General features: G+C 32.2%; 1 protein-coding gene across 3 annotated transcripts; it reads left to right on the forward strand.

Moving 5' to 3' along the window:
* Positions 1-3,512: 3,512 nt before the first annotated feature.
* Positions 3,513-7,317, forward strand: LOC147411084 (uncharacterized). Of its 3 annotated transcripts, XR_015180247.1 has the most exons (6): positions 3,513-4,060; positions 4,739-4,968; positions 5,880-6,073; positions 6,650-6,718; positions 6,794-6,843; positions 6,946-6,964. XR_015180247.1 is itself a non-coding variant. In XM_086449043.1 (5 exons), exons 2-5 carry the CDS (start codon positions 4,741-4,743, stop codon positions 7,055-7,057), a joined length of 459 nt encoding a protein of 152 aa, XP_086305169.1. In that variant the 5' UTR covers positions 3,529-4,060; positions 4,739-4,740; the 3' UTR covers positions 7,058-7,317. The 3 variants fall into 3 exon arrangements, 2 of the variants coding, with proteins under 2 accessions (XP_086305169.1, XP_086305219.1); XM_086449043.1 differs by lacking the exon at positions 5,880-6,073 and having other exon boundaries at positions 3,529-4,060; positions 6,946-7,317; XM_086449093.1 differs by lacking the exons at positions 3,513-4,060; positions 5,880-6,073 and having other exon boundaries at positions 4,103-4,968; positions 6,946-7,317.
* Positions 7,318-19,548: the final 12,231 nt, after the last annotated feature.

The raw sequence follows: 19,548 nt of genomic DNA on the forward strand, positions 1-19,548 counted from the left end.
TTGTATTAGTTGTTGTTTTTTTTTTTTTTTTTTTTAAATTATTAATTTGATAAATAAAATATCATTTTGGCAATAAAAATTATATATGGTGCACATATACAAAAACTGGTTCTTAATTAGTTCCAATAAGGTACATAAACTACTCTGACAAGATTGAGTTGTGACTCGGATTAAGAGAGGGAGATCCTTAATGTGTAAGACCAAAGAAAACTCGAGATCATGTGGTATCCGATGAGTGTTGCACACGTCTGGGATTGTTTCATCTCAGGTGCAAAATATGACCTTGTAGTAATGTTTATCGAGCGATTAAATTCGTGAGGTGTTCATTGTAAGGGAACAATGAATAAGGGGGACGGGGATTTGATGATTTGGTTTAATTGCAGTTTTGAATATATTTTTTTATATAAACATTTAAGATTATTCAAAGATAGTATCTTTTATTTAGGTGCTGTTTGTTAAACTGAAAAAAATAAGTGCTGAATAGCATTAAGCGCTGAAACTTATAAGCACTGAATTTAAGTGCTGAAAAAGTTGTTTGTTTAGATGCTGAATCATGTTTGTTATACATTGCTGAAACTGATAAATTGTCTTTGTTACCCTTACAATCATATTATACATTGTTTGCATGTTTTAAATGCTTATTTATTATCAAACACAATAAAATATATTATTTCTTATAAAATTAAAATACAATTTATTTTTAAATAATAAATAATACTCAAATCTTCAATTTATAAATAATAATTTCTATTTATAAAAGCCCACAAATTTCAAATTAAAAATAATAATGTCATACAAGTCACCAAAATTTGAAATCAACTTTAAAAAGAACTTAATTTTTGATGAATAATTTTCGATGGAAATGAAGGATGTGTAATTATAAAAGCACCTTATGAATTAATAAGGGCAACCCACACTATAGCTATTTTTTGTTTTGTTTTATATGAATTAAAATTTTTGGAATGAGCAAATTTTTAGTGAGGATAGTTTATATGGTCTAGAGATCATCCTCACCAAAAATCAGTTTATTTTGAAACTTCTAACTCGTTAAAAATAGTTAAAAAAAAAAAATGGACAATTTACGGTTCTTGAACTTGTTTTGATAGGGTTAAAAGTTTCAAGATGTGTTGATTTTTTGTGAGAATGATCTCCTCATTGTAGAGATCATCCTCACCAAAAATCAACTCATTCCAAAAATTTTAACCCATATAAGACAAAATAATTTTGCTATGGTGTGGGTTTATTAATTTGTGGGGGTGTTTATATACTTATCCATGGGATATAAGAGGTAATATCCTTTTAAGAATAAGAGGATACTTGTCCATGCTCAAAAAAACAAAGGGCATACTTGTCCGTGTTGAAAAAAGCGAAGTGCTTACCGCTTCAGCACTTTTTTTCAGCATCAAAATAGTGCTGAATTTTTTTCACTTATTTTCAGCAATAAGCACGAGTAAACAAACGCGCTATTTTGACAAAAGTGCTGAATTTAATTTTTTTCAGCAATAAGCACTGAAAAATAGCGCAAACAAACACCACCTTAGTCAATTGTTTCAAAAGTATTACCAATTGTGTGTAGGGTGTTAGAATGAACTCATGAGCTTGTGAAGCTCATGCTCTATTTAGTATTTTTTTTTCCAGATTTGGAGTAACTGCGAAGCATGCATGATTTGGGAACATTGCCTCAAGAATCCATAATATTAGTGTGTGTGTGTGTGTGTGTGTTTTTTTTTTTAATGTTGCATCCAAGTAGATATTGATATTGAATGAAATTTATTTATTATTTAAAGTTGCTTTTTCATTTCTAGGTTTTTTTTTTTTTTTAATTCGATCGATATAGGGTGTACAGTGACTTGGTAAACAATTAATAACATAGAATGATAGGTCGATGATTAATTTTATGTTCCAAAGTAGATTTAATTTATGATTTGATTTAATTTATTTTGTATTTCTTTCATGACTTGAAAGTCGAAACTCTGGATAACAAGTCAGATCCTGCAAAACTTTGTTGACTAGGTTATGAAATTACGAAATTCAAGGCGTGACATGCACGTTTCAACTCTCAAAGTAAAATAGTAAAATTTACTTTCATGACGGTTCATAGAAATATTGCACACAAGACATAATTGAATTTGACGAGATTATAGGAAGACTTTGCACAAAGGTGTAGACACCCCATTTTCAATTTGTTTGATCCGACAATTTGTCACTTTTGTTATTGTGATTTCCTAATGATGAGTAAGAAGGAATTGAGAACCGAAAGCTTCTACAAAATCTCTCCATTCTTTCTCTAACTTTCAGAGTCTTTAAAACATTAAAAGGACAAAAAATTAATAAATAAACATGTGCTGTGCACATGTGAATCCTGGGGAAAAGAATCTATGATTCTACCACATGTATTCTACCAAAAATTTCTTCAAATGCTCATTTCCAAGGTGTGTTCAATGCACCTTAACGTGTGCCTTTAGGGCACATGTTAACAAAACTCATTTTAATTTCGTGTAGCATGACAAAGGATTTTGTAGGGGTGTCTAGCAATGAGTTGGCTCAGTTCGGGTAGGTTGTGGGACTGGGTAAATCTGTTTGTATACCGATTTTAACTAATTGTATCTATATTTACCCATATGTTCCTAAGGTTTTAAAAAATTATTGTTCCATGAATCCAATGTGTCTCGGTTCAATTGCATCCATGTATTTATGGTGTGGTAGACCTTATTGAAACCCACGTTCGGGTTGATTCCTTGATATAAATTAAGTAGGACATGCTAAATTACAGGTGTGACCCATTTTGTTTGTTAGAATGAGACCCACGTTCGGGTTCATATTCTTTAGTGGGGACACATAAACCTTCACCATTTATGTTTACAGGTGCAACTTGGTCCGGTTTAAATTAAGAATCGAACCAAACCGATAGCTTTAAGGTGGTTTGGAATAAGTTACGGTTCGATTCCAGGTTACGAAAATGGAGAATCGATCAATTTGATTCAATTCTTGGATCAAATTTGTATAGAACCGAATCAAACCAAGAATCAAAATCCTATGTAATAAATATATATATGGGAAATGTTCAGCAACCTAAGTTTTACCACACACTTTAACAAACGTTTTTTGTCCTACATGGGTTAGAAGTTTTGGAATGGGCTGATTTTTGGTGAGGATGATCTCTATGATTAGAAGATCATCCTCCCCAAAAATCAGCCCATTCCGAAATGTTTAGCCCCATGTTTACACGTTGAAAAATCGTGTGGACCGTCCATTTTTTGTAAACCATTTTTGATGGGGTTAGAAGTTTTGGAATGAGCTGATTTTTGGTGAGGATGATCTCCTCACCATAGAGATCATCCTCACCAAAAATCAGCCCATTCCAAAACTTCTAACCCATGTAAGACAAAACACGTTTGTTAAAGTGTGTGGTAAAGCTTAGGGTGCTGAACAGGACCCTATATGGGAAATGTTCAGCAACCTAAGTTTTACCACACACTTTAACAAACGTTTTTTGTCCTACATATATATATATATATATAGGTCCCGTTCGCTGGCTATCGGATTGGCAAACTGTTTGGCAAACTGTTTCGGACCGTTAGATATAACGTGATCTAACGGACGCGATTGAATCTCGGCGCTATTTAACTTAAATAATATAACTTATATATATTACAGCGCCATCCCTCTAAATTAAATTAATTAGTGCGAAGTCCCTCTTCTCTTTAAATCCAACAGAAACGAACAGAGAGTTCTCTTCGATCTCTCGAACCCTTTTCCCTTTTCTCTTCGAATTTCATCGCAGCCGAAACCCTCTCTCTCACTCTCTCATTCTCTCATTCGCTCACTCCCTTACTCTCTCATTCTCTCTCGTTTAAACCCGATCGAACGAAATAACAAAAAGTTCTGTCAAACCCTCTCTCTCACTGAAACTCTCTCTCTCACTCTTTCATTCTCTCTCGCCCTTTTCGTCGCTGCAACTACCTCACCCTCGCACGAACGGCTTTCGCTGCAAAATTCCTCTCTTCTCTCGCTGCAACTCTCGCTCACGTGTGTTGCAACTCCCTCTCGACGAAGACAGGTACTCTCTGAATTTTCAATACTTTCTTGAATGCTAATGTGGGTTTTTCTTATATTATTGATTCAAATTAAGAACTTCATTGAAATTACATCTGGTTTCTAGGTAGAAAATGGTTTTGATTCTATTTTAGTTCAACCTATTGAGCGATTTTTTTTGAGTTTGTAGAAGTGGTTTTGATTCTATTTTAGTAAGAATTATTTGAAATAAACATCTCTTTGTTGAGAAGATTGTAGTTCTAGTGTTTAAATTAAATTCTTAATTGTTATCCATGTGAAACCCCATTTTAAAATTCTCTAAATGCTTAACTTTGTGGAGAACCATCGATTTTTAATTTTTTTTTTTGAGTTTGTATCAGTTGTTTGATTCACTTTGTAAATTTCTCTAAAATATCTGTTAATTATGCAACGAAAATTTAAACTAAATTGATGTACAAATTAAATTACCAAACAACATACCAGAAGGAGACTCATCATGCCAGAGTTGACAGCATTGTGGAAGTTAAATTTTGTTTGTGAAAATTCTGAATTTGTTGGGTAGCTAAGAAATAGGTGTAACATTTTGCAACCATATCCTCCAAGTTCCATGGAAAATTGTCACCTTTCAAAGCCTTGACTCATACTTCAACAGTTGGCTGGTTTGAAGATTTGTTTAACTATTGGTATTGTATCTCTACTGCAGGTATGGTTTGCAGTTACAGCCTAGTGGAGTCTGGTTTTGTGTTCATCATTATAACATACTTCATTGAATTCTTGGATGGTATACTGCTAAATGCTGCACAACTTACGAACAATAAGCTTGATAATGGAACTGGTGGGGATGGAGGAGACTGGACAACTTCAATTATTCTCTTTGGCTTGTGGGCTGCACTAATGTACTATGTTTTTATGCTCACACCCAACCAAACTCCGGTACGCCCCTTTGCTTTAAAAATTTGGAGGAAATATATACTTTCTCTATCTGTTTGTTGGTTTAATTGTTGTGGTGTTGTTGGTTGATTAGTTTAATTTCTTCTTTAATCATCTTGTTGTGTGTCTCATTGCTAAGTAGAAATTCGAACATTGCTTCATGTCTGATGAAAAACTACAAAAAAAAAACAGTCCAGTTCATTCACAAGCATTTTTGTGGAATTAAGATTGTTTTATTTGGTTTGACTAATTTACTTTCTGTTTTTATTCTTTTTGTTCCTCCTGACTTTCAATAATTTTTTAAAATAGTAAATGTTGAAAGATACTAGAAGTGGGAAATATTTAGCTTCTTTTTTTTTTTTTTAAATCATGATTTGCAGCCATCAAGTGGTGATTTTTTTTTTCTTTTTTTTATTATTATTAGTAAGCTGGACTTGAACCCATGGTTTTAAAATCTCGCCCGAGACCGAGATGACTTGTCCGATGCATCTCGGTATCGTCCACCAACGAGGATAGACAAGTCAAACGTGTCGGAAGAGATTTAAAACTGTGGTTCATTTTTCTCATTGTTGAACGAGGTGGCTTAAACGTATCGGAAAACTCGTCCAAGATGATTCAGTCTCATTCATGGACGAGATGAGACGTGAAAACGAGTTTTAAAACCATTCTTGAACTGAGGACCTCAAAGTTGCATTGCAATATGTCAACAACTGTGCTATCGTCCAAGACCATCAATTGGTGAATGATTCCCTCTGCGTTACAAGTGAGAGTTTTATGAAATGCTATGTGTAGATTGTATATGCTGCCTACTAGAGCTGAACTATTGATCATTCCACAATATAATCTCAAATTGCTCTTTGTTTCACTTTTTTCTTGTTTTGTTTTATATATGTTAACTTTGGAACTTTCTCCAGTCTAGGGACATGTATTTCTTGGAAAAGCTCCTTAATTTGAAGGGTGATGATGGGTTTAGAATGAATGAGGTGCTTGTGTCACTGTGGTACATCATGGGTTTGTGGCCCCTTGTGTATAGCATGCTTCTGCTTCCAAGAGTGGTAGAAGGTGACAATCAACACTTAGTCAAAGACAAGAACTGCTTGAGTGTAAGGTAACATCTTGCGAAACTTCACCAACAGACTACAACCTACCTTTGGCTCGCTTGTTTATCCAAAATAGGAAGTGCTACAATATTACTATATGAGATAATGGCTATTGTATAATGGTAGCCAAAGTAATGAGAAGAATTTTACAAAGGAAAATGGAGTGGTGAGGATTTCTCTTTGCTTCTATTATTGGGTGCCTCACTGTTGATATCAATGTTACCTGAATACAACATATTTTCTTACCCTTATCCATATCGACTACTTCAATTTAAAGTGTGCTTGTCTTTTACACCTTGTATTGGTTCCATATCCTTTCTGTTTTTGGGTAAAAAATTCTTTGGCTTCCATTGTCTTTTGAAATTTTTATTTTTCCTAAATGAATTATGTTTTACATTTTTGATGAATTATTATATTGGCTGATGAGAGATTTGTCTGAGTTTTGGTTCTTAAAGACCAAAGTAATATCTGTGCCTGGAACACGACATAGTTTTTCTAATACTTTATATACAATTTTCAAGTCCTCCAAAATTTCTCAAATCATTTTAGAGAACCTGCGTTTGAGAGTTCATTCTGTGATGCAGGATCTAAATGCTTCTAATGTGGAGAAAAATACACCTCTTCATTGGGCTTGCCTCAATGGGCATATCGAGGTGATAGTCCTGCTTCCCTACTTGTGGTTGTCAATTTGATCCCTCATGCAAATTTAGTGATAGATGTTCTCTCAGGTGGTTAAGAATTTGATTCTGGCAGGAGCGAATGTAACCATTCTAAGTTGGTATGTTTTTCCACCCTGACAACAAATTCTGAAGCCATTATTAGTGTATTAAAGATGCTCTTTGTTTAATCTTTAATGCTTGTGATGTTGGGTGTTGGTTAGCTATGAGCGGACACCAATGGATGAAGCAGTGAGCCAAGGGAAGATGGAGGTGATCGATGCAATCAATGCGGCTGTGACACAACTGGAACTTAATGTCGTTAGGGTCTCCTAACACTATAAGGAATCCACATCTTCAGCTGTCTTATGATGTTAGCTTCTGCATTAGGAATGTTGGTGAAATCTATAGGCTAAATATGTGCAATTTTGGCATCTAGTCAATTTGCATTACATGTAGAAAGGGTAATAGTTTTAAATTCTGTATGAGTGTTTAAATAGATGTAATCGTGGAATCATGATGGGAGTTTGTTTTGAGGCTGCTGCAATGTTATAAGATCAAATTTCATAATTAACTATTGAGTTGTGAAAATCCGTAGAAATTTTAAATCTTAGCAGCTTTCTGATCTTGAAAATCTTTCATGATCCATGTTGATAAAAAATATGTTTTATAGAGAAATGATAGTTATAAATGTAACCATTGCAACATTGAGCAACAATAGTGTAATAGTAGCAAAACCTTAAAAGGTTGCATGAATATTGGTCACTGAATCCTTCAAAGTGCAATTATATCCTCATTCTTTGAAAAAAGAAAGATCTATAGCCAAACTTACTTTTACTTACAACACACCAATCCTTTTGAAATCGTAGTAGTAGTTTACATAAGTATAGGGGTGTGTTATAAGTAAAAGTTGGCATGTTAATAGCAGTTCTCTAAAAATATACAAAAGATTTGTTGATAAAAGCATAATCAATTGTAAATATCATAGTGCCATTTCAAAATTTAATTTCTTTTAATTCGATCAAATAAGGAAAAAAAAATGTTCTTTTTATTTATTTATTCTCCATTTCAATATTACAATTATACAACAAGTATAAATTTTGAAAAGGGACTTCTAATGTGAAAGTGAAAACAATGAAGATATTACAACTATACAAGCATAAATTAAATTTTGATTCTAAGAAGGGACTTGTAATGTGAAAGTGAAAGTGAAAACAATGAAGATTTAAGTGGACCACAGATCAAATTGGAAGTAATTAAAATAGATCTAAGTCTCCAAAATTTTGAGTATGTCATTCACCATTATTCACTGTCTTCACAGATATCCGAAATTTTGAGTATGAGATTCTCCATCATTCACTTGTCTTCACGAATAGACGGACCATTCGTGGACTGGGTTGTATACTGGGTCGTATTTTGTGTACTTGAAAAATTTTATGAAGGTGAGGGAGAATTTTGTTATAAAAAGTTGAGTAAATATTAGCCAAAGGAATTCATAAATTGCTAATGAGAAGAACAAATAAAAGAAAGGAATTTGCAAATCTGCTATCTTTGGAACTAACAGCCGGTTCAATCAAGGAATTCATCAACTATGGAAATGAACAACAACACAGCACTGGAGGAAAATGGAGAAAAGAAAATTGACATTTGAGTATAATTATTTATTGGATCTCAAAACATTTAACCGTTTTACCTTCACTCAGGGAAATGAAACAAAATACAAACCACTTTCTTCTGCAGATAAAAGGGGACCAATCCACCCCCCCCCCCCAACAAATCGAAAAAAAACAAAAAACAAATGCGTTTTACAATCACAAACAACGAAAATTATTCCATAAAACAGCATCCTTCGGTCACAACTCCCAATCTACTCAGCGACAGCCAGAGGAACTGAAAGTGCCTAAAATAAGATGATTTCACACAAAAAAGAAATAATCAACTGAAATAAAGTTAAAAATAACAAACCGTTTGAGAGAAAATAACACCCCGTATTGGAGACTCCCAATACTACTTTATTTTTAAAATCAAAGTTTTAGGCATTGGGGATGAGCAAAGGAGCTTACCAACTTATGATACTTGAGGGCATAAAACATCTCGAGATAGCGCTTGGTCTCACCACGTTCAAGGTTGGATACGTGCTTCCAAAAGCTATAAACCCCAGACAGTGTCATCAACCTCTGAGAGTAGATTTGCCATGTGAAGCTGTGAAATAGGAGAGGAACAAATGTAAAACTTCAGACAATGAGAGAGTGAGAGACTGAGAGAGAGAGAATGAGAGAGAAGGTTTCGGCTGCGATGAAGTTCGAAGAGAAAAGGGAAAAGGGATCGAGAGATCAAAGAGAACTCTCTGTTCATTTCTGTCGGATTTAAAGAGAAGAGGGACTTCTCACTAATTAACTTAATTTAGAGGGATGGCGCTGTAATATATATAAGTTATATCGTTTAAGTTAAATAGCGCCGAGATTCAATCGCGTCCGTTAGATCACGTTATATCAAACGGTCCGAAAATGTTTGCCAAACAGTTTGCCAATCCGTTAGCTAGCGAACGGGACCCATATATATATATATATATATATATATGGGGGGCGTTCAATGGCAAACTTTTTGGCAAAACATTTTTCAAAACATGAGTTAGAGATTTTGGAATGGGCTGATTTTTGGTGAGGATGATCTCTACGGTGAGGAGATCATCATCACCAAAAATCAGCCCATTCCAAAACTTCTAACCCCATCAAAAACAGTTTACAAAAAATGGACGGTCCACGAGTTTTCAGCTTGTAAACATGGGTTAGAAGTTTTGGAATGGGCCGATTTTTGGTGAGGATGATCTCCTCACCGTAGAGATCATCCTCACCAAAAATGAGCCCATTCCAAAACTTCTAACTCATGTTTTGAAAAATGTTTTGCCAAAAAGTTTGCTAAAAAGTTTGCCATTGAACGCTACCCTATATATATATATATATATATGGGAAATGTTCAGCACCCTAAGTTTTACCACACACTTTAACAAACGTTTTTTGTCCTACATGGGTTAGAAGTTTTGGAATGAGCTGATTTTTGGTGAGGATGATCTCTATGATTAGAAGATCATCCTCCCCAAAAATCAGCCCATTCCGAAATGTTTAGCCCCATGTTTACACGTTGAAAAATCGTGGACCGTCCATTTTTTGTAAATCAATTTTGATGGGGTTAGAAGTTTTGGAATGAGCTGATTTTTGGTGAGGATGATCTCCTCACCATAGAGATCATCCTCACCAAAAATCAGCTCATTCCAAAACTTCTAACCCATGTAAGACAAAACGCGTTTGTTAAAGTGTGTGGTAAAACTAAGGGTGGCGAACGGGACCCTATATATATATATATGTATGTATATAATAATTATTATGAATTATTTTAGGAGTTAAGCATATTAGTGATTTTTATGGATAAACTAATGACTTTTTATGGATTGAGTAGTGATTATTGTATGAAATTTTATATTTATTATATGTTTGTTTTTCCATTAAAAAATATTAGTTATTATATATAGAATATTGGCAATCCATAGAGCTGAACCGAACCGACTTTAGTTTGGTTTGGTTCCAATGGAATTTGATTATGTTCTGGTTCTTATTTAAAATAACCCCTTTGACATAAGCCCCCTTATGTTCCTTGACATGGCCATAGATTTTTTCCTCAGGATACACAACTATACATCCCCAAAAATATGGGTGGTTGTGTATTTCGAGGAAAAATCCATGGTTCTAACACATGCAACGTCAAGGAGCGTATGTCAGAGAGGAGAGGAGGGGGGGGGGGGGGGGCAGAGAATCATTATTCTTACCTACTACATCACAGTAAGTTAACAAATCGGATTGGGTCTCTTGAACCAATATTACAAATTAGTTGATTCCCTCCATGAAGATAAACAATTCGGACCTTCCGTCTTTGATGGAATGGAACATTTGACGCCAAGGAAATGAGAATTTTGGGACAATAACATGTCAACTCGCTAACAATCGCTGTTGAGCCACAACAATGTAAATTGACTTGCAACTAATCAGTTGGATGTCCTTTTTTTCTCATTCTATATTGGCCCACCATTGGTATGTTATTTTATCGAGTTGGCTCGAAGATTGTGGATTTGCACAAAGGCGAAATTTCCATTGGTGAGTTGAATCGATTTAGGGAGTTTGCCATTTGAGCCCTTATGAGAATGGTTTTATATTAAAATTACCAATCTTTTTTTAGCTTTATCCCATTGGGATGTTTTCACTTAAAATGGGGTAGGTTGCAAAAAATACCACATTTTTTAGAACCTTGGTTTTGAGGCCAAAATCTCAAAAAATTTGTTCTTGCAATGTGCATGCCAAATTTTGTGCCTATGGTGCATTTCTGTTGTTGACACACCAGGTTTTTTGTTGTGTACACCATGATTTACAAGTTTATAGTAGTGGTGTTTTTATTATTAGGTGCCTAGCATTTCTGATTGCTATACACCACTACAAAGACACTCAAAGTCACTATTTTGGTTGGGATCCAAGCCCGGATTGAGTCCTAATTAATTTTGTGATTTAATTTTTGGACACATGTATAAAAATAATGAAGACGAAAACCAGCCCTAGGAAAGGCTTTCAACCCTAATCTTGATCATTTTTTTTTTCGCTTTGGCGGGCCACACACAGGGGCGGAGCCAGGACTTTACTCATGTGGGGGCAACATAAAAGTAGAAATTTTTTTGGAGGGCAACAAAAATTGAAATTATTTTGTGTGGGGGCAACATAACAATGGAAATTTTTTTGTAGGGGCAACTAAAAGTTTAAAACAAATTATGAGGGCACACTCTATTGAAGGTTTGAAAATTCTTATGGGGGCAAGTGCCCCCATTGCTCCCACACTAAATCCGCCCCTGGCCACACATACCATCCACCTGTACGTGATAGTAGTTAAATATACCATTTAATGTGGAAGGGCATATAAAGACTCGAAAGTGTGACTTGGGGAGCAAACCCGGACACCCTTACCTTCTCAACTAACCCCTGGTGGGTACCCTATTCTTGATCATAATCCCCTTTAGTTGGCCTTCAGTTTGGCCAATGCATCGTAGTAGAGACTGACTTTCGAGTCATGAGGAACCGGTGCCTAACACCTTATAGATTCCATAACCATACCTCATACCCATGATCTTTATTGCAGAAAGATCCGAATCCATATACCACAAGATTTCCCAAAAAAGAAAAAAAATATATAACGTACAAGGCACTTTCAAAAGGATTGTGCAAAGTCATGCATACACGTTTTCTAGGTTTAACTCCGATTTTGCTTTTGTCCTCAAAATCAACCTAATCTTCGATCTTTATATTATATCCACTTCATCTTTCAAACTTCCACTCAATATGAGATTTATTATTATTATTGTTGTTGTTGTTAGAGTAAATTACCACTCCGTGTGCTCAATATGGTCAATCTCCATTCTAGTACGCTGTTCATTTTAATTCTGAAACCATTTCCTGCATGTTTTGGAAAATATTTTTCAGCAAGATTGTGACTTTTATTTTAGTGAGATTGCCACTTTTACAATAAATAACTGAGATTTCACTACCCCATGTTTTAATTTTTATCAACGAGATCGTTATTTTAAAATAACGATCTCATTGTTCATGTTTTGGAATTAAAATGAATAGTGTACTGGAATGGGAATTTTGACAATAGTTGCGCAAGTTTTGAGAATTTTCTACTATTATTAATATTATTATTGTTGTTGTTGTTGTTCGGGTAAATTACCACTCCGTGTGTTGAATACAAGAAAATTTCCATTCAAGTACATTGTTCATTTTGAACATATTTTTCTGCAAGATCATCACTTTTATTTAAGTGAGATTGCCACTTTGACAATAAATACTTGTGATTTCATAACCCATGTATTAATTTTTGGGTGATTTAGACATGCTCCCCTATGTTTTGATATTTGATGACATGCATGCCTTGACCTTAGTCTTCTGAATAGACTAAGGGAAAAAAGGCTCAAATGCCCTCATCTTCAACCTCTAGCAAAAAATCAAGATTTTTCTTCTTATAACTAGTCATCTTTAAGTTCTCCAACTTTCATGGTATATCTACTCAACTTAATCTTCAATTCATCGTTTTTTACCTATAACTAACCATTTATACAAAATCTTAGATTTTTTTACCCAAAATCTCATTATTTTCATTTAAAAAAAAAAAAATTATTTGTTTTTTCTTCCCAAAATGAATCATCTTCAAGCTCTTCAACTCTAGGTAACTTTAACCTATTCAACCTTAATTTAATCCATCATTTTCTACCTTTCTTTGTAGAATCCTAGATTTTTCAACCCAAAATTTTATTATATTCGTTTTTTACCTTTCAATAAAATAAAAATTCTATCTTACATTGAGATTTGAAGACTTGAATTAGATAAAATCTTAAGATAGTTGATGAGCGTTAAATTTTTATCCAAAGACATTGAAGATGCATGAGTTTTTAGAAGAAAATTTTGGATTTTTGACTGGAGGTTGAAGATGACGGCGTTTGAGTCTTTCTCCCTTAATCTATGTAGAAGACTGAGGTCAAGGGATGCATCTCATTATTTTCAAAAGATTATATAAATTATTATTATTAAGTGTTAAAAGAGGATTGAAGATAAGTTTGAATAGACTAAAAAAAATTGCCATAGAAGTTAAAACAGTTTGAATACTTATTTCAGAAAGTAAAAAAAGAAAAATCAAATAGGATTTTTTGAGAAGAAGAACATGCTAAAATTTTGAGTAGAAAAATCTAACATTTTCTTCAAAGTTAAATTTAAGTGATTAATTAAAGACAAAATTGAATGAATTAAAAAATATAGATGGAGGTAGAGGAACTTGAAGATCAGCATTTGGAAAAAAAATCCTGATTTTTCAAGGTTTTTATTTTTTTATTTTTTACAAAATGGTTAAGAACAATTCGAGGGCATTTAGGTTATTTAAAATTAAAGACACAGCCACAAGTGATGTGGCACATATGCACGCTATTTTGACTCTCATTTGTTAAAAATAAATAGGGAGAATGACTCTGAAAGATTCTTTATTGAGAATATGTACTAAATAGTCCCCTATTAAAAAATACGGACCATTTAAGTCTTACTTAATAAAATATTAGTCTATTAAAGATCTTTTGAAGATTTTCTTAAGAAAAAATATTTTAAATACTCTTTTAACAACTTTAGAAAGTATTTGATCTAAAAATATAGGGAGTCAAATAAAAAACTTGACCAATTTATTTAGTTATTAATATTTTTGTGAAAAATAAAAAATAAATACTTTATTTATTAAAAACTATTCATAAATTTAATATAGTTTTATTTGACTCATTTGTGTCAACTTGCTAATTTTGAGTTGAATCAATTCAATTAGGGGTGTCAATGAGTACCCATTGAACCGGAATCAAAATCGAAAACCTCAGTTCTAGATCCCTTTTTATTGGAACCGATTAGAGTCGGGTCTAAAATGGAACCGAACTAATAGGAATCGGAACCGTTAAGTTCCAAAATAAATGGAATCGGAACTGAACCGCAGGTACCCGGAACCGATTAATTTTGTCATTTATTTGCATACTATAGAAGATTTAAAGTATTTTTTATTTCAAAATAAATGCATGTTATATTAAATTCTTCAATTTTTCGTATAATTATCGATTGAAGTTTAAAATGAGTTATTCTTCTAAAAATTTATTACTTTTAACAAAGATAAATTTTTTACTTTTGAAAAAAATCATTAATTTGTATCTTTAGTATAACAAATTATAACTAAGTTAATAATTTTGTTCGTAATATGTTAATTTTTTGAAGGAAATTTTTTATTATAATGATTTGAAATACTTTTTTTCTCATTCGATTCTTTAGAATCGGAACCGATGGGTACTCGTGATTTTTGGCGTTTTTGGTTCCGATTCCATTTATTTTGGAATCAGAACCGAAATAATATTAATGGTTATGGTTCTAAGTTCCTTAGGAACCGACCCATTGACACCCCTAAATTCGATGAACATTCAAATCAAATTTTAAAATTATGTTTTAAATAATTAAAATTTAAAATTATTTATATATTTTAATAAATCTAATATACATAGACCAATTTCTTTAATTATTAATAAATCTATGTGATTTAAAGATTACTAGTTTTGGTAAGAGAAACAAGTTTTTTTATTTTTTAAATTGATTTATAAAAGATGACCACAATTAAAGGGCATGTCATTGATTATAAAACATAGAAGTAGCTCAAATATTCTCAAATTAACATGTTTTTTTTTTTTTTTTTCTTCACTTCAAAAATCATTTTTAGACTAATGTTTGATAAATTGAGAACTAAAAAGTCCATAATTTTTTTGATCGGATCATTGGCATCTAATATTAAATTTCATATATAGAAACTGTTTTTGGATTTGGAAATCATTTGGATCTATTCTTAGGGTTTCCAATAGGTGCAACTTGGTCCGATTCAAACGAGAATCGAATCAAACTGATAACTTTGAGGTGATTTGGTTTGGTTTGGAACAAGTTGCAATTCGGTTCTGAGTTAAAAAAATGGAAAACCAATCAATGTGTTTGGTTCTCGATTCAAGGCTTGTATAGAACTGAACCCTTATGTACGATGTACTTAATTTATTATGAATTATTTTAAGAGTGAGGATATTGATAATAACTTTTTTTAAATGGATAAATAGATATTTTTTATGGATAGATTAATGATCTATATATTTTGTCTAAAATTTTATGTTTATTAGATATTTATTCTTTTCATTAAATTTATATTACTTCCATTTTATATAATATTGACAACCCAAAGAACCAAACCAACCTTAGATCGGTTTGGGTTGGTTTGGTTCTATTGGCATTTTGCTTTGGCCCCAAACCAACCAAGTAGCACACCTAGTTTTCTATCCTGTTTGGTAGAAGTTTAAAACGAATCGAGTTCATGCCAAGTATGAGTATATCCGTATCCATGTTCGAATTTTTATTTGGATTCAGACTTCGATCCTAATCCGACTCGATCCTATTACCTAAAACCATATGCTAACCAGTCAGATATGAGTATATCCAAATTTTTATCCGAATCCAACTCGACTATTATGACCTAAAACCATATCCCAACCATTTCGCTTTCACTAAATCCGTATTCGGATCCAACTCAATTGAATAATTAATCATGATCGGATACTTTTGAGTAGAGCCATAGCCACTGCATCTAACACAAAGATATCTTGAAAAATATAATTTTCAAAGTAATATATCATTTAGATCTTAGCAGATTAATAGATCCGACTCAGGTTAATGGACATCAATTCATAGTTGACCCATTTTTTTATTTGGATATATTCAAAGGAACCAAACCCTCTAAATTTGGATTTAGATCACCCAAATTTTGTATAAAATCTGACCCATTTTATGCCCTACCATCTTGTCCCCCACGCATACTGAGTTGATGTGCCAAAGTCATCTCATCTCGTATAAGATAAACTATGTAACTTGGTTTAATATAAATTTGTAATCAAATAAGTATAACTTTTTTATGAAAAAAATGTCCAGTAACAAGATCATTTTTGTATTTAAATAATAAATATTTGAACAAATTAAAATCAAAATTTTAAATAAAATATTCAAAAACCCAGTTGACTCGATAGATTATCGAACAAGTCATATTGGATCTTCACTGATTCAATGTCAATGCCGATTCACATTGAATATCCCGCATTCACGAATGATACTGAGATGATTCAAGTGAGTCATCTTAGTCTCAAATGATTTTTAAAACCTTGCTTAATAATATGATATGACGTTTATACTATTGACAAACCATTTACCCCAAAAAACCGATCTGATAGGGAAGGCGCAACAATGAATATAAGAGGGTTACAAGTTGAACTGAGGTTAAGGGTGAAACTTAGTGCGGTTCAAACTGAGAACTACACCAAACCGATAGCTTGGGGTGGTTTGGTTCAACTTGGAACAAGCTGTGCTTCGATTCCAGGTAACGAAAATGGAGAACCAATCAATTTGGTTTGGTTCTCGAATCAAGCTTGTATAGAATAGAACCAAACCAAGAATTGAACCCTAATGGAAGAAATAAATATATATTTATATATTAATTATTATGAATTATTTTAGGAGTTTGGATATAAATTAATGATTTTGTATGGATAGATAAGTAATTTACTGTATGAAATTTTATGTTTATTATATGTTTGTTTTCTCATTAAAAAATGTTACTTACAATTCATAGAATATTGGCAACCCATAGAACCGAATCAAACCAAACCAACTTTAGTTCAGTTTGGGTTAGTTTAATCCAATGGAATTTAGTTTGGTTTTGGTACTTATTTAGTGGAACCGACTTTTGTCGGTTCGGTTCCAATTTGACCTCAAACTGAACCAAGTTACACCCCTAACTAGGGCATGATATGTGAGAGCGTACGTGACACCTGGAAGTGGAGGCAGATAACTCAACACTCCCCCTCACTCATAAGGGTGGAAAATTCTTTCAATCAGATTCAAACCTATGATCTATACGAGCCTAGTGCTATGATATCATGTTCATACTGTTGGAGAAGGGGAGAACTGTAATAGTAGTCAACTACTCCAAAAGACCGATCTATTGGAGAAGGGGAGAATTGTAATAGTAGTCAACTACTCTAAAAGACCGATCTGTTGGAGAAGGGGAGAACTGTAATACCTCCAATCCAAAAGCCTACGAAATTAATTAATTAATAATACTCCTGAAATCCCTTTAATGGAGATAAATTACAATCATTATTGTTTGTTGTTTTTAAATAATTGTAGTTTCATAATGAACCTTTCAATAATTTATTATATTATAAAATCATTTGCCAAAAATTTTGAAATCGACATAATTATAAATAAATAAATAAATAAAGTTAATTTCAAGATCCTATCCATTGTCAAAATTTGATAATTTTATGACATAAAAAGTTGACTACTATAATAGAATTTCTGGCTTTATATATAATTGTCATTATTTAAAATGTATATGGGCACAATAAATAAATCTAGTAGACCATTAGTAACTCCAATCATAGAGGTCCATGTAGTATAGGTAATATTTGTTAAAAAGGATAAATAAGTCACTATGAAAATAATTAATTGACAGTTGTATTATAATGTAATTAGTAATGCATAGGGAGGGTTGTCATTTAATTTAAAATTAAGGGTTTTTATGAAAATTGGTGTTATCAAAAGAAATATTACAAAAAAAAACCCTCAATCAAGTCAAAATTGCTGGAATTATTTTGAGAAGATATTAAGTCTCATTTTAGTATTATTCAATCTCTAAAGAGAATAAGAATAAAATTTTATAGAAATCTTACATATTGAGGAGGTCATTAATATGTGTTTTGTTTACTTTCTAATTGAATAATAATATAGAAAAAAAAAAAAAACAATAACTTTAATTTCAGTCCTTTGATCATCTGAGAGTATGCTAATATGTAAGATTTGGAAACTCATTTAAAATCATTTCTTAAATATAGATTGTCCATTTGGGAAAATTCTTTTCAAAATTCAAATTCATGTTTTCTTTATATTCGTGTTAGAGTAAAGAAAGAATTTTAGGGTAGGCAACGATTTCCTTAATTTGTGAGTGACCTAGATTGGTAAGCAAATTAATATTTGGGATAAATAAATGAGATAAGAACATCTCCTGCAACAATGTTCTTTAAAACAAAAAAACATTGTTTGTTAAAATAAAATAAAAAAGTTACAAAAGTTATTTTAACTAGTGTAAAATTTGATCTCAATTCCATATAATTCTTTCTCTATTGTTATATTTCATATTATTTTACTTTACAAACAAATATGCATTAAATCCTACTAAGGGTTGTGAACTCATATTTTGGCATCCAAAAACATGATCTGATGACATAGGCTTGTAGATAATAAAATTTTAAGAATTTTGAAAAAATAAAATAAAATATATTATTTTTCACTATTAAATTTTAATTTTAAGTTCTGAAAGTTCAGTAGCATTCCATTTTCAACACTTCTTGTCAAGTGCAAAAAATATATTATTATTATTATTTTTTTTTTTTTTGATATGGGATTTTGCATGAATTCTAGAAGGACATTGTGTTGGATTGCCAATGTGGTAATCCATGTGGGCCCAACAACCCTTACTAAATTAGTAAGGAAACTGTTTTTCATTTTTAACATAAAAATAGCTAGTCTTGGAGGCTCTCTGCATTAGAGAGTGGAAGCCCCTCTTTATTTTACTATTCACTTTTAAAAAGTCTCTTGAATATCGTTTTTCAACTTTCACTCTTTATAGTAAATAGTCAACCCACTTTAAAGAGTCAGATGCAGATGCTCTATTATTTTATGACATTATTCCTAAAAGTAAATTTTGGAGCACATCTTTATTTTATTCTAAAGTTTAATCTCATCCTAAGAGAGAGAGAGAGAGAGAGAAACAGATTTTCATCTTTTCCTTCATATTTTTCTTTGGAACTTCATTAGAGTTTAAAAATATATATTTATAGTCTTAATCAAGTCTTGATCATTTGTTATTATTAAAGAAGAAAAAATCACTTGAAGAATCGAGAGAATCAACATAGTCAAATCATAGACTCATTGTAATAGAAAGGTAGGTTCATCTTGTTTCCTTTCTCTCACAATTAAAAATAAAATATTTACGATAGAATGTAAGAGTTTCATGTTTGAAATTTTGATGTAGTTAGATTTGTTATGGAATTCTAGGCTTGGACTCTGATGACAATAGTGACAGTACGTTATAATATCATTGAAGTTTTGATGTTGTTATTGATCATGAATATATTTTTC

Source organism: Akebia trifoliata, chromosome 1 (genome assembly GCF_017979445.1).
Source record: "Akebia trifoliata isolate Shusen 1 chromosome 1, ASM1797944v1, whole genome shotgun sequence".
In the NCBI taxonomy this organism is placed as follows: domain Eukaryota; kingdom Viridiplantae; phylum Streptophyta; class Magnoliopsida; order Ranunculales; family Lardizabalaceae; genus Akebia; species Akebia trifoliata.